The sequence below is a fragment of the Polypterus senegalus genome, chromosome 13 (assembly GCF_016835505.1).
Source record: "Polypterus senegalus isolate Bchr_013 chromosome 13, ASM1683550v1, whole genome shotgun sequence".
Taxonomy (NCBI): domain Eukaryota; kingdom Metazoa; phylum Chordata; class Cladistia; order Polypteriformes; family Polypteridae; genus Polypterus; species Polypterus senegalus.
In genome coordinates, this window is record NC_053166.1 from 25,207,029 (window position 1) to 25,223,080 (window position 16,052).

The following is a 16,052-nucleotide window of genomic DNA, read 5'->3' on the forward strand; positions in this document are numbered from 1 at the left end:
AAAAGAAAACAAGAATTAAAAATATGAAAAAAAACATCAGTTGAAACCAAAACAAATGAACTTAAACTACATTCTGATACTAGAACAATAAATAGAGAGTTAGATAAATGTCGATAAAAGTTAAGTAGGTATAATAAAATATGCATCTACATTTCAAAAAAATGTTAGGGGGGGTCGCGATTAAAACTGTTAAGAAAACAAATACTTAAAGGTTGAGAAATGCTGTAATAACACATTAAACATTTTGAATATGTCAAGCCTCTTAAATGAACAGACTTCATTCCTTCCATTCTTATTTGGATAGCTTAACTGTCATAAACCTGCAGAAAATGATGCCCATGATAAATTCACTTCTAGTAAAATAAAAATAATTGTACTCTTTTCAATTTAGTTTATTTGCATTTATCTACATTCTTTCATATTTTTCCACTGCAGCTATTTTTCTCAGTAAATCTGGGGGTCTTGGATGAATAGAAATCTTTACATAGCATACTACTGAAATTGAATCTTGGGAGCTTTAGCCCCTTAACTGAATCTGTTCTGCCCTTTCGAGAGCAATGAGATTTGTTGTTCATGTCGTCTGTGAACTTGCAATTTATTTTCGGTATAATGGGTATTCCTGAATTTATGTGAATGAAAGAATTATGAAAATATTATTAAATTACTTGAAGTGACTTATTACTTGATCAACTAAAAACTAAAAAGACATTGCATTTATATGATAGAATAAATGTGTGATTTTTTTTTTAAATTAACTGAAACTTTAATAGTTGACTCATTCATTTGCAATTATAAATCAATTTTGGTAATCCAGATGGTAATAACAATATTTTCCATTAAAATATTTCTAAGCAGTACTTACTCGCACTTAAATATGACAGACTATACCTGGATGTATGAAAGTTCTTGTTTAACCAAGCTGCTGAAAGAAGAATTGCAAATAAGATCTCAAATAGAAAACGTGAAATTGTAATTTTGATTTTGAATAAATTCACTTAGTTACGGTGAATTAGGATTACAAATAATTAAGGAAAGGAACATTTATAATGAATTGTCTGCTCACCAAGAAGATAGTGAAAAAGCTAAGTTGGACAGACCTCGACTATTCTCCTCAATATTTGCGTTGTTTACTACCGGAATGGAAGTGAAGATTCTGGGAAAAAAAGGGTGTGCACTACTTCTGCAAATGCTGGCTGATGTACGGCTTTCAGTTTTTACAAATGATAAGGATACAGAGATTTTCAAATTTTAGGAGCTAAAATTTTGGGCATTTTCAAAATTTTATAAATTCCTCCTGGACTGTCTATGGCGTGTTAAAAGTGCAGGGCGCACACACACACCCACACACACACCGAGCACACAAAGCAAAATTATCTTCTAAAATACAAGATGGTGCTGTAATAAATTTCAAAACAAGATGATGAAATCAAATAATGTGATCAAAAACAAAAGCAGAACATGAAAGTGCAACAATATTCTACAGGATTCAAAATCCTGTTAAAAAATGAAGAACCCAAAAACAACAACAGTTTATGACACAAACATTAAAATAACAGGCATTGAATCTGATGGCGGAGCCGTGCACTGATTGCACTAAAGGGCAGCGGTCTGAGCCGAGGACGGAATCAGCAGATGGGAGCTGGTAATGTAAACCAGCCAAGGTCAAAGCCGGAAAGACAAACTCAGAATGAGAAACCACAATTGTAAATAAGGGACGTAGCAAGAAAGTCAAGTGCTAAGTGAACTGAGCCAAGAGGGAAAACCAAAATACAAAAATAGTTGATAACCAGAAATCTGCTGTTAATCTCCAAGAAAATCTCACAAAGGTTTCAGATTTTACCCACAAACCTTTACAACCAGGAAGTGTACGTATGACGCTGAACTTTGTACCTTCGACCTGGTGATGTCAAACCAGGACAAATGGAACATTTTGTTCAAACCCACGATGCATAAAAACAGGACTGTTCTGGAAAAAACAGGATGTCTGCTCAACCAAACCAGTTCACATAGCCATCTCAGACAAACCGATACATCTAATCAGCCCAGCTTTGAAGATTTCTGAAAGCAATGGTGAGGAGGGTCTTTGATTTAGAATCTATTTAATTTAAAGCATTTTCACATCTTGTTTTGATGCCATTTTATTGTTTTCAGATCTACAGTAATATTAGATTTATCTTTAAGAAAAGTCCCCTTGTCCGTCTTTAATTTCTGAATTTCTACGGCCAAACCCACAATTACAACTTACAAATGTTGACAAACCTCTAGTACAAGAGCAGACATGATTTTCTTTTGAACATGTTGTTCTGACTCTCAGAAGCCCATTTTATAATTCAAATATTCCATCTCAGCATCCCACATTTGAAGGAATTTGAGATTATGCTCTGCCCAAAGGAAAGAGCAGAAAGAAAACAATTGTCAAAAATGCCAAAAAGTGCCTGTAGCAGTTCTGCTGGGCCGCAGTGTTGACAAGACCACAAACTTTATTAATCTTAAACTAACATGCCACAAAAAAACTGACAAAAAATGGATTGGGAGATGAATGTAATCAAAAAATACACACAGAGATCAAAACTGAGAGAGCAAAATACAAGTGTCAAGATCAGAAACAAGCCCTAAATCGAAGTCAAAAGATATCTATTACCCAAGAGTTCAGAAACAAAGAAAATTGCAGGTTTTAAGGAGTGATCCAAATTCAGATGGCCAGGAAATTCCCAGTGATTACTTTTTACCATACCAGAGGCTCTGTAATGCCAGGTTATTTCCTTAAAGACACAATGCCAACCTTAAACAAAATGGCGGCTCCTTTGACAAAACAAAATGGCAACAGAACAAATTTTAAAAATCCAAAATCTTTATCAGTATTGCTTTCGGAAAGTTCAAAACCCATAACAATGTAAAAGCTGTATGCTCCAGATACGATGCTGTATGAGCGGGTGAATGGAGTCCGCTATTTTCACCTTACCAGAATCCGGCGTCGGTTCTCCTTGGCTCTTGAGTGACCTCGGTAGCACAGCAGAAGAGTCTACGATATGTCGGAAAGCACACAGAGAAGGTCACCCCAGTCTGTGGACTATTTGCCAATTCTTTTAATGACACAACTGTGAATATAAAACAGTGATCTACACCAAACTCTACTGTTCACTTCTACAAGTCCCCTGACTAACTGCACCTCCTTTATTTTACATAAATCAATACACTTTATTAACACTCTCCCTAACATGAGCTATTGCTTACATTACTCTTTTATCCCAAAAGAAATGTCCTCATATCTGTAATGTTTTCAGAAATAATAATAAATTCAATAACAATGTAATTCAACTGCTATCAGAATTCAAATAAAATATTAATCATTAGCTAAAGAGGGAGTTACAAATTAAATGAGAGGAGATGGTGTTTTAATAAAGCCAAAACATCAATGAATAATAATCATAAAGCAGCATGCAGACTGGCACCGCATTCAGAATATACAGCTTTTACACTGGTGTCAGCGGTGGGATAGAGTCTACTATTTCCACCGTACCAGTACTCTGCATCGATTCTCCCTGGCTCTTGAGTGACCTTGGTAGGATAGCAGAGGAGTCTTCAATATATAGGAAAGAACACAGAGATGGTCACCCCGGTTCTTTAATGACACAACGGTGATCATGCACCAAACTCTCCTCTTCATTTCTACCCACTCACTAACTGCTCCTCCATCTCTTTTTTAAATAAATCAATAAACCTTATTAACACTAACATGAACTACTGCTTACAACAAGAATGGAAAAGGTCTGAAAAACATGATGTTAAGATAGCAAGAAAGATCATAATAACCTCATTCATTACAGAAATGTTAACCCTGTTACACGTGCGCATGGGAGGCAGCTAAAAGGCTCAAAAGATGGTAATTCCTCGCCAAACCAGGGGATGGCAGAGTGCACTATTCCTTGCTCTGTTTCATGGAGAGACTGACCAAGAGAAATTCTACTTGGATCCAATGACGTCATTTCTAGTTCCGGGACAAAGGCGCCATTTATGGTCCCTGGCTACATCACTTCCGGTTCCAACCCTGAGGACATCACTTCTGGTTCCTACAACATCCTTTCCGGTCCTGGCTCCAAGGACGTCACTGCTGGTTCCTGTCTAAAGACATCATTTCCCACTATAAAACCACCATGCTTGCCTGTTTGCTTTGTTCTTGTTTTGGACTCACATTTGTACCAATTGGGAACCATCATTTCTTCAGTTTGGCAGCCAATTCAAGTATATGGGCAGCTGCCCTCAAACCTCTCTCTCTGTGTCTTGTGAATTATTCTACAACCCATAACAAAGATGTGGTACTTAATAGAAAGACAAACAAACATGCATTAAACCCAATTTGTAAGTCAAACCAGAAAGTCAATAGGCAATATGTACAATGAACTCATTCATAACTGTATCGTCTCTTGATCCACTCTATTTTCCAACTGCTGGCTTGTGGCATCACACCGCTGACCCCAACAATTTCATTCATATCAAGGACCAAATGCAATGAGCACACTGTGAAGTAGACACACCCTTATGATTAGAAACACTACTAGTTCTCCATTTGCTTGACTGGAAAATGCAACTGATGCCCACACTAATGTGGTGTGCAGTCCAAAAATGCATCCATGGAATTCAGTATGATTGTGAAGGAAATCCGGTTACACATTGAAAGTATAAAATGCCTTACAGCCAATAATCTCACCTTGGCAAGACAGTCCACCCTCCCGCCAAATGCACCCAACTCTCATGTATTGTCACTGTCTTACCTTGAACTCTGTTTCAATGTTGGCCAGTCTGGCTAGCTCATTGCTGAGCTCTAAGGCAGTGAGGACGGGATCCTCACTAGAAAGGGCCAGATAGGCAGCACTAGCCAGTCCTTTATAGGCATTCATCCTGGAACGTGAATGGCTGAAAGAGTCCTTCTTCTGCTTCTCAATGCACTCGTGGCATTTACAAAAGTAGTCGTGTGGCTTTTCGATGCGAGCACCTTTCAACAAGAGAATGTGTACGATCTCATACTCCTGACAATGCGATGCAAGGATGATTGGTGTGATGTCGTGTGAGAAGCGCGTTCCGTCTTCATCATAAGCATAGAAGTCATCATCTCTCAGCTCCTGCTCCAGCGGACTTAAGGTGAGGCGATGGCCAGCGGCAAAGGCCGGGTGGCTGAGTATAGCTTCCACGATCCTAACGTAGCCTTTGCTGATGGCCAATAAAAGAGCATCACCAACCCGTGCCAGATTCTCTTTCTTAAGAAGAATCTCCGTCACCTCCAGGTGTTCATTTCCTACAGCTAACTGCAAGGCATTCTGGCCCATGTAGTCCACACAGTTGAAGTTCAGGGTCTTGGACTCCTCAAGCATCTTACGCACCACTGGGATGTTCCCGTATTCAGCTGCATCCAGAAAACGTTCCTCCTCCAGCGTCAGGCTAGTGCCCTTCTCATTAAACATATAGGCTGGTCCCCGGATGGCCTGCCGCCTGCCTTTCTCACGCAGAGTCGTGTGCCGCCGGGTCATGTTGTGGCTACTTTTGCTTCCCAACCTGTAGAAGAGGAAAGAAATCATATTTGTAACTTCTAGAATCACAGAGAAAACAATTCACCTAATAGTGAGCCAAGAAGAGTGAGGGCAAAGCAAATGGCTGATAGATGATGAAACGTAAAAAAATCCAAATCGTACAAGTGGAGAGGGGCTGCATCTCTAATTCCAAAAGGGAAGTTTGATACTACATGGTGGTAGTAGCACAAGTTTGAAACAATGTGCTTAAAATGGGAACCCGACTGCCCCGACCACCCTGCATACGGTTTGTGAGTTTCATTAGCAGCCATGATGATGACGTCAGAAAATTTTCTAAGAGCATTGACATTGCACATGTGTAGTGATGAGAGAAAAACTTGAGTTTCGATTTGCATACCTGTTGTAGGAAACAAAATCTGTACATTTTTTTATACATATTTTCATAAAATTTTGCTCAATACAACACTAGATGAACTTAAACACACATCAAAGCATATCCTCTTCCCAATTGTATCTCACTTTAAAAAAAACAGGAAGACGTGACGATGCCTCAGGCTATCAATTATAACCTGAGAAAGGCTGGGCATCTGGGACAAGTTGCTAAATGGGTTTACAGCCAGGGAAAGGAAGACATGGCAGTAGGTAGAAAGCAACATGAAAAAGTTTTATTGTTTGGGAAAATGGACGAATGAATTAATTCATCATATTGACTGCCAGCCAATCTGAATATCTAATAATCACATCTTGCAAAACCCCCCGGTAGAATCTTATATATAAATGTCTAGACTTGGAAGTGTGTGTCTTTCTGTCCGGCCCAGAAGTGAGAGGTGGAGTTGGGGTAAGGGCTCCATCTCCAAGGAAACAGAAACTCGCTTAGACGCTAATACACAAGCGAGGCAAGCATGTCAGCAAAACAAAACCTCAGAAGAAAGAGACACTCACTTAACTGCTAATACAGAACCGAGGCAAACACATTGTCAAAACAAAACCTTCTAGGAGAAAGATGCCCAGAGTAGTTCCTTTAAATTACCTGACATCTTTACATTTCTTTTTTTTCTAACAATTTCAATAGTTTTTAGCACCCTTGGCTTTTTACAGCACTGGCTTACGCAGCTAGTTTTATAGTAAATAAGCCTCGTCTGAAGAGTGACATTAGAATAGGAAGAAGAAGTGAGGAGATGAAGAAGAGAATAGAACGACATCAGAAGAGGGAGCCAGCAACATGCGTCCATTTCCATCTGATCGTTGGCAAAACATCTTATGAACATGAACGAGTGCTAGATCAGAAGCCGACTGTGACATTTATCCTTGTCATCTTTTAACTTTTTGTAAGCTTTTCCAAAAGACTATACATATCCATACTTTGATATCCACATCTTCTTTTATGCTTTTCTCTATTGGTGCTATTATTCATGTAATAAATACCACGCTGCTTTTCACTTGCTATACTTTGTCTTCATATTTAAAGTGATTGAAATAATAAGGTAAATTTCATTGAGCACCTGGTGCAGCCGGAGGTTTGCCATACGCTTTGTGCTGCAAGGTTTATTAAGGCTGAGAGTGTGAGCTCAACCCAATATTAGGGAACAGTACGTCAAGTTAGGCATTCTTGGCTGATAAATGGTCTACAGCCAAGGATGCTGAGCCTTTGTATGCTTAAATATATTATTGAAGGCCCAAAGTAGTATTTAGGTCTGAGATATATTTAAAATAAGTAAGTCTCTTGAAGTGCTGAGAGAGTAACAGGCTGTGTTATTCCTAAGGCGCTTTTGTGGTTTAAAGTGCTAGAGGTTAATCAGCTGTGTGTGTGTCATTCATGGGGCACTGTTGTGGTTAGGGTCTGTGTGTGTGTATGTATATCTATGTATGTATGCATGTGATAATCTTAAGGTGCGACAGTAGACCAACGAACCTGATAAGTACACTTACCCCTAGGCAAAAGGTAAGTAGAGGGAAATACAGCGATAATACAAACTGTTTTACCAAATGAGAGAGAGAGAGAGAGAGAGAGAGAGAGAGGTTAGGAGCGTGCATTGATACAGCACCCACCACATGACAAACCTCCTCAAGATCCCAGATTAGGACCCAAGTGCAGCCATGCGACAGGTGACACCTCGGCACCACACTAGTTCAAATGGAATGGAGCAGTGTGAGGTTTTTTATGGTGGCTGGAGTGCCAACCCTGCCACCAACCCCAAAGTTTTCCCTGCTGGTTGGAGGGCCTACTTGCAGGGCTGGATGCAGATTAACGTCATACCCAGGATGGAGCAATTGCAGGTTAAGGGCCTTGCTCAGGGGCCCAATGGAATAGAGTCATATCTGCTGTTTAGAGGATTTGAACAGGCAACCTTCTGATTATTAGCGCTAGACCCCTAGCCTCAGAGCCACCACTCCTCCCTTTACCAAATTGACCCCAAAATTCATTTTGCAGGTGATTTGCAAAAACAAAAGTCATTAAAATACATTTTTGTATGTTTCAATGATTGTTTTAAGATAGAAAATAAGAAATACTGCTTCCTGACGTCTTGTTCACACTTTCCTATTCACTTTAGTTCTTTTCTGCAGCTGTTTAATTCAGGGAATTAACTGCACGCTAGGAAAATCAATTCTGTTTCTCATTCATATTACCACAGAGGACTGCAGTATGTTTTTTCAAAATGTGACACTCTGCAAATTTTCTGTATGCAAACAAACCAGAATGTATATTACTGTGTTTTCTCCACAGGAAAGCTAAAGCCAAAATCACAAAATAAGAATTGTTCCTGGCAGTCATTGATGTTGTTGCCAATCACACGACTTGAAATCACAGCCCATGTCACATTTACTGACTGAGTGCTGATCTTCCAGTGCTGTCGTGCCAGCCCCTTTTTCTGACAGCCAGTAGTATGCTGCCTGACGATGATGTATGGAGTGTTAATAGCTGTGGTGCATTCAGCTGCAGTCTCGGCCCTTTTCTCTTTTTTCCATTCAGTTTCAATGCATAAGACTTGAGAAATAAGACACACTAGCTTCTCTTCTGTTTGTGAGTGTGTTTTCGTCTTATTCCTCTTTAACACTCTCCATGCCTTGTATTTCCGGCTAAACACTCTTTTGTTCTAGGATCTCACACACAAAGAGCTCATCTCCCTGAACAAACCTGATTGAGTTTGTCCTAGCCAGTTACAGACTAGTTGGTCTCAGTCATTGGATATGACACATTAGACGATCAGTTTCACTGGAGTGCACGGCCAACTTCATCCGACTGGCTAAGATTATATAAATGAAGACTATGACTGGATGGAGTGGTGGATCTGAGGCTAGGGATCTGCACTGCCAGTTCAAACATCAGAAGTGACTCTACTCCATTGGGCCTTTGAGCAAAACCCATAATCTGCAATTGCTCAGTCCTGGGTATGATGTTCACCTGCAAGTAGGCCCTCCAACCTGCAGGGAAAACTTGGCAGTTGGTGGCAGGATTGGCACTCCAGCCACCATGAAATCCTCACACTGTTTCATTCCATTTGAACTAGCGTGGTGCTGAGTTATGTCACACGTTGCATGGGTGCACTTGGATCCTAATCTGGGATCTTGAGGTGGCTTGTCAAGTGATGGGTGCAGCTGTATCTGCGCATGCTCCTAACCTCTCTCCTCTATGACTGGAAAAGTCGTCTAATGTGGCATACTGTAGCCATAACCACAGGGAAACTTGCTGTCCCCACCCGTCACTACTAGGTTCTGTCACAGGGAGTGAAGAAGAGACTGGAGGGAGATGACGTCTACGAAGCAAGAAAGGGAGTGTTTAATGCCAACCGCTTGACATTAGGTACAGGATAATACTTAACAGATGAGGAGGTTTTCAATATTTCGGCACGTTTTGAACATTGCTAATGAAATGAGTATCATTGATTGTCAGTTTACCACAGATAATTCTCTTTTCCCACAGTTATACCAGGCGTACCCTCATGGCTTCCACCGTGAGAAAACTATTACACAATCGTGTAACACAGAGGTGCATGTGGGACTGTTTTGAATAGAAGGACATTTATAATTTTTGTTTATTTCATCAGAGGCAAGAATATCCGATTTTTATTTTTAGAATATGCCGACATGAATTAGTAACGCACATAAATCCCCTGCTCTTTAATAGCATTTTACAACATCACGTATTTATAAACAGAGCCTTGTGTTGGCTGGAATAGCTTCCCTAGACCCCCAATTCCAAATCAAGTCATGTAGAAACCGCATCGATTGATGTACTCTCGTTAGTTTTTGGTCGTGTAGGGCCGGTAGCTAATTACAGCTTTTATTTCTTAAACATAAATGAAACACTTGCCTGATGGAGAGTTAAAATTTTCAATGTTGTTGTCTGAAACAAAACTTATTTGCTCAAATACATCATAAGGGATATCCAGTGATGCTGATGAGAAATTGTGTCTGAAAAATGTTGTAATCATTTTGATTTGCAGATAATGCCGCTGTAATGTTGTTTTAATGTGATGTAAATATCGAGAAATGTTTATTGACCGTAGGCCTAATGGCTTACAGGGCCATGCTTTAGGGAGCGTGCTTCCTCTTTAATTAATGTCTAGATATGTGTCCTTTTGTTTTCCTTGTTTGCATTTTGGTTGCAGCTTAATGAATACAAATCTTTTATACAAGCCGCTTATGTGAAGGTGTGTTCCTACCGGCAAGTAAAATCCCACTGGCTTTTTAATAAACCTGTACTGGGGATCTGTTTTCCAATGAGGAGCAACTGTCAGATATGTAAAAGAGAAAAACATCATCACGTACAATAAAACCCTAAGGTCTTATTGTGATTGGTGTTCTTTGTTCATTTTTTGAAACTTTTCTGAGAAATGTTTGGGCCTCCCTGGTGGCTATTCTGCTTTATCTGGAATGGTGACTTTGTGCTGGTATCTGGAAGGTTGCCACCTCAAATCCCGTTACTGTCAGAAGGGATCCTACATCCGCTGGGTCCTTGAGCAAGGTCCTTAACCCTTAAACCACCAGAACCGGCTATAGTTGGTTCCCAATGAAATTTGACAGCACGATGGCGCCAAGTATATTCGGCAAAGTACATTCGTTGAACACCGCAACCGGCTAAAGTCGGTTTCCAGTACAATTTGGAAGCAAGCCAGAGCTGAGTATATTCTGTGACGCATATTCATTGAATGCTGCAACTGGCTATAGTTGCTTCACAGAGCAATTTGCCAGCACACCGGAGCTGATCTGTCAGTGCAGTATATTCGTTGAGCATCCAGCTCATGACCACTGGCGCCCCCTAGTGAATCACCATCACTGTCCCTGGGATTCGCCTGCCAGCCTCAGTGCTTACCTCTGTGTGCTTGCGTGCAGCCAGTTCAAGCGCAGTAGAATTTCATCAATGGCGTCAGTTACACATTGTACATATAATAATTGTTACATATTATAATTGATTGTTGTGGTAGTTTTTTGTTTTTTTTTACGTTTTTACAGTTTATTGACAGTGTATAAGTAGTGTTGCAGTAACTGTCTTTGCAAAAAAAAAAATGTGTTCCATTAAAATTTCACATTTTCTTTGTGAATTGTGACATTTACTTAAAAAGTGCAGCAAAAAAGTATTTGGTGTCCAGGGGTGCATTAACCCCCAAGTATGTGGCCGTTTAAGGGTTAACCTGAAAATTTCTGCAGGGGTTCTGCATAATGGCTGATCCTGCGCTCTAACCTCCTGAGGCCATGAGTAAAGACAGTTGCTCCTCAGGGATTAACAACGAATATCAAATCAAAATTTTGAATATTGACAGGCGGTGCTGTTTCGTGAAGTCCAAACGAATGTGTTAGCATGACGTCATCAACGTGACCCTGGAGGTCATTTATGTGCCATCAGCGTATCCATGTTTTGAATAAATCTAAAAGACTGAACATGTGCTTCTCGATATTTCCATTCTCGTTTTTCTGACTTGCTCTCGGGTTTTCGAGGCTGATTCTTGTCTCACGTTTCTGGTCTGAAGGAAGATAGTGTCTTTGGTTTTGAGCCCCTGACAGGTACTCTGTTTTATTCTTGTTTCATCTTCTAAACTTAAAATAAAAATCATTTTGCTTTGGCAGAACAGGTCTGTATATTTGTAACGTGATTATTCATGAATTACTAGGACTGGAGTCTTGACCTCGTTCTCAGTCAAAGCTTTATGACCTGAAATTCAAAAAAAAAATTAGGTAGCAGCAACTCCAATGCAGTGAGCAATGGTTGTGTGTTTATTATAGCAAACTGAGTGAGATTGCAGCAAAAAAGGAGTATAGCGGTGACATCTGCTAAGCATCAAGCGAATCACAGAGGCCATTTACATGATGGAGAACACCATAATAAGAAGAAAGAAAAAAACAGGAGCAGCATCTGCTGACTATTAGGCACATTACAGAATTAAAAATGAAAAAGAAAAAGCAGGCAAGACGCTGAACTGCATTGACAAGTAAGAAGTAATCCTGAATAGAGCAGCTGAGCAGTAAGCAAACACGAGAGCTCATCGGCAAGCAAGAGAAAGTCCAAGATACAGAATACAAAAAGGTGAAAGTCAGGTTCTTATGGTTCAGCCCAGATTTGATTCCTTAAGTGTATTTTCCTGTAATTGACATTTTTGTTGTCTTTTAATCATTATTTTAATTTTTTTTGTATTGTTTAAATATTATTTATTGTTTATATATTCTCTGTTAAGCAGGAATAGAAATGCATGACGACAGTCGAGGAGAGCATCAAATAAAGTTTTTGATAATAACTATTTACACAACTGAGGCTCAGCAACTCCTAATCTTTAACATGCCCAGTGGGCACTGGGAGTTCTTGTGGCCTTGGATCCCCTGCAGATTTTGTTTTTTTTTTTCTCCAGCCATGTGGAGTTTTTCTTTGTTTTTGTTTGTCCTCCCTGGCCATCGGACCTTACTTTATTCTTTGTTAATTAGTATTGCCTAATTTCATTTTTATATTTTTTATTTTTTCCTTTCTTCATCTTGTAAACAACAACAACATGTATTTATATAGCACATTTTCATACAAAGTGCTTTACATAATGAAGAAAGAGAAAAAAGACAAAATAAATAAGAAAACAGAATTAGGTAACACTAACTAACAAAAGGATAAAAGTAAGGTCAGATGGCCAGGAAGGACAGAAAAAACAAAAAAGCTCCAGATGGCTGGAGAAAAAAAAAATAAAATCTGCAGGGGTTCCGAGGCCATGAGACCAAACAGCCCCCTCTAGGTATAGCACTTGAACTACATCATTCGTATGAAAATGTGCTCTAGAAATAAATGTTGTGGTTGTTGCTTATTCGCCTTTTATTCTAGGACGGTGGGTCTGCATGTTTCCCTAATACAAATTATAAAACTGAAATTTCCTCTCTCAAGGAGAATTCAAAATTGTAGTGATGAAAGAGAGAGACAAGTTTTGATTCGCCTGCATGTTTGTGAATCTGCCGCTGAAGTTTGTTTAACAGGCGATTTAGCAATCGTGAAACATAAGAAACTAACAAAAGACTTTTTAGGAGTTTAACAACCACATTTATCTCTTTAACACATTTTCATACAATGGATGAAGCTCAAAGGGCTTTAACGAGTCAAAGAAAAAGAAAAACAAATTAGAAATAGAAATAAGAATGAATAAATGTGAAAAATCATTGATAATAATAAATCAATGTGCATTAACATAACACGGACAAATAACTAATATAAAAATAGGAGTATTTAGATACATGGGTGAGCAAAAGGAAGTTTACAGCTGTTTGTATGGAAATGCAGGTTGTTCTATTACATTAGCTTTATTAATTCAATTACTTTATTAAGTTTATTAACTCACAATGGCACAGTGAGCTTAGGTAGAGTCTCCTAAGTGCTCAAACTGCCAGCCTCGCGTACTGACAACTGTAAACCTGCTTTTGCCCACCCATGTATTGTGGTTGAGTAAGAATACCAGAAGACCCGTCAATAAATGTTAGAGGGTCAACTCAGTCATCTCCATTTAATCCAACCAAGGATAAGAAAAGAAAAATGGCTGCTAACAGAAAGGTTCCAAAATGAAAAAATAAAGCCGTCAAGCTACGTATTTAGTTTTCTTGGATGAGCAGATAGCAGCGGCATCCTGTGGTGTGTTCTGTTTCAAAATGAAAGGAGCACCTCATTCCGAAAACAGGGGCACTGGAAGGGGCGGAATGAATTACCCTCACTGGGCTGCTGAGGAAATAGAAGAGGAGAAGGTTTTCCTGCCCACCAACGCTCCTTCTTCACCCTCGCTCTCTAGGCATTCACACTGCCTGCCCATTTACCCGGATGCAAAAACTCACCGACCACCCAGTTAGTCCCTTTCGTCTGTGGTAAGAGTCTGCATGCGCGTCTGAGCCACGCGGCGTTTGTTATGCCGCAGGTTCACTATTGGGTTGTATTTTGCTCTCTCCAGAGTTCCATCTTTTCATTCACTTACTGTTGTATTCTCACACCAATTTGTTTTACACATCCGTGTCTTTCCAGAAGTTTTTAGCATTCAATAAATAATTATGCATGACATTGACCGTGTGTCTACCCAGCGCAGAGAGGCGTTGGTAAGCCGTTGAACCCCATTTGGGCTGCAAGCCGTGGAATTCCCACCAAATGTGACTCATACGCTCCCACTCATTACGTCCCTACCCTTTGTACACACCCACCTCCTACCGTGGTCGGGTATCTTGGTGAATTATATATAGAAAAGCAACCAAAACCGAGGGGTATCCCATGGGGTCCTTAAAACATTCCTTTACAACTGAGGTTAAAACACCATGAAGTAGGCAGTCTTTAAAAACCGACTTTTCGGTTACGACGCACGACCGCGTGCACCATAGCAAACTGTTTTACACGCTACATACAGCTATTTGCATCCGTGACAAACATGCGTCTTCTTAGATGCTCCTGCACTTTGTACACACCGCCCTCCCACCTCGCTACTACCGTGGTCGGGTGTCTTGGTGGATTATATTTAGAAAGGCAGCCAAAACCGCACAGAGCAATGAAAAGTCTAGAGTTCAATCTTTTCATTCACTTTCTGTTGTATCCTCAAACCCTCCCTTTTTAGACTACTGTCTCTTTCCAGAAGTGTTCAACCATCAATAAATAATTATGCGGCGTTTGTTATGCCGCGGGTTCACTATTGTGTTGTATTTTGCTCTCTCCAGAGTTCCATCTTTTCATTCACTTACTGTTGTATTCTCACACCAACCCGTTTTAGACAACCGTGTCTTTTCAGAAGTGTTTAGCATTCAATAAATAATTATGCATGTCATTGAGCGCGTGTCTACCCAGCGTGGGTAAGCCGTTGAACCCCATTCGGGCTGCAAACCGTGGAATTCCCACTAAGTGTGACTCATACGCTCCCACTGGTTGCGTCCTAACCCTTTGTACACACCCCTCTCCCACCTCGCTACTACCGCGGTCGGGTGTCTTGGTGGATTACATATAGAGAAGAGCGGCCAAAACCGCACAAAGCATTGAAAAGTCTACGTGAGTCACAGGTACATCTGGACTGTGTAAAGGCGACGACTCAAGTGACGAGTTGGAGGTGGGCACATGACCGGGCAGTGCATACTGAATAAGAAATCAGCAGACTAGCATGACGGAGGGAGCTGAATGGACGTCATTCTGGCAGGAGAAGGCGCGAAGACGGTGCGCCAGTTTTCAGTTACGGACGATTGTGTGTTGGTTCATTCCGTGCATTGTTACAATGTTGCTTTTCTTGCTGATTTATTACATTACTGATTTTTCAAATGTTACTTTTCTCCCTCTGCTTAAAAATCATTAAAAAACCGGCCTGATTATGCGGCGTATGGTACGCCGCAGGTTGGCTAGTTGTTGATTATTTACTTTCTTTATGTCTATGCTACTTGTACTTTTCTAGGTGATTTCCTAAGAGGTGGGGCTGCCTGCCACTCAGCATCAAGGGAAGAAAGCCTGCAGTCCCCTGCGGTTCATTGAATATGCTCATGGAGTGGGTGAATGTCTCTTTCGATTTGTGCTTTTTGTGTGAATTACTGGATTTTTGTCGTCTGTTTTTTGCTCATTCTTTGAATTTGTGTTTTGAGACTTTGTTTGCATTGGATCGCCTTGTTGTTTGGCCTCTTGTGATCCCAGGAGCTTATCATGTGTAAAAATATTTTTTTTTTCATTTCTAAAGATTCTGAGCTGTCTCTCTCCTGTATAACTGAGCCAAATTTTCAATCCACTAGGAAACTGAATATTTTCTTTTGGACTGACAGACAGACAGATGTGATGATGACAGGAGGTGCTTTTCACAAATCTATAAATATAAAGGATTTTTCTGTATTCCGGTGGCTCTCCACCTGTGGAGCGTGCCCCGCTAGGGGGGCGCAAAGTAACAAAAAAGGGGGTGCGAAGATGTGATAAAAAGAAAACGAATCAAAAATATGAAAAATACATCGATTGAAATCAAAACAAATTAACTTAAACTACATTCTGATACTAGAAAAATAAATATAGAGTTAGATAAATGTCAATAAAAGTTAAGTAGGTATAATAAAACTTGTAGCAGTGGATTG

General features: G+C 40.0%; 1 protein-coding gene across 1 annotated transcript in view; it reads right to left on the reverse strand.

The window, feature by feature from the left end:
- Positions 1 to 16,052, reverse strand: part of LOC120543076 (short transient receptor potential channel 7) — a 265,401-nt gene that overhangs the window by 174,333 nt on the left and 75,016 nt on the right. The window contains exon 2 of the mRNA XM_039775927.1: positions 4,773 to 5,550. Coding sequence (XP_039631861.1) covers positions 4,773 to 5,550 — 778 coding nt within the window. The remainder of the gene's footprint in view (positions 1 to 4,772; positions 5,551 to 16,052) is intronic.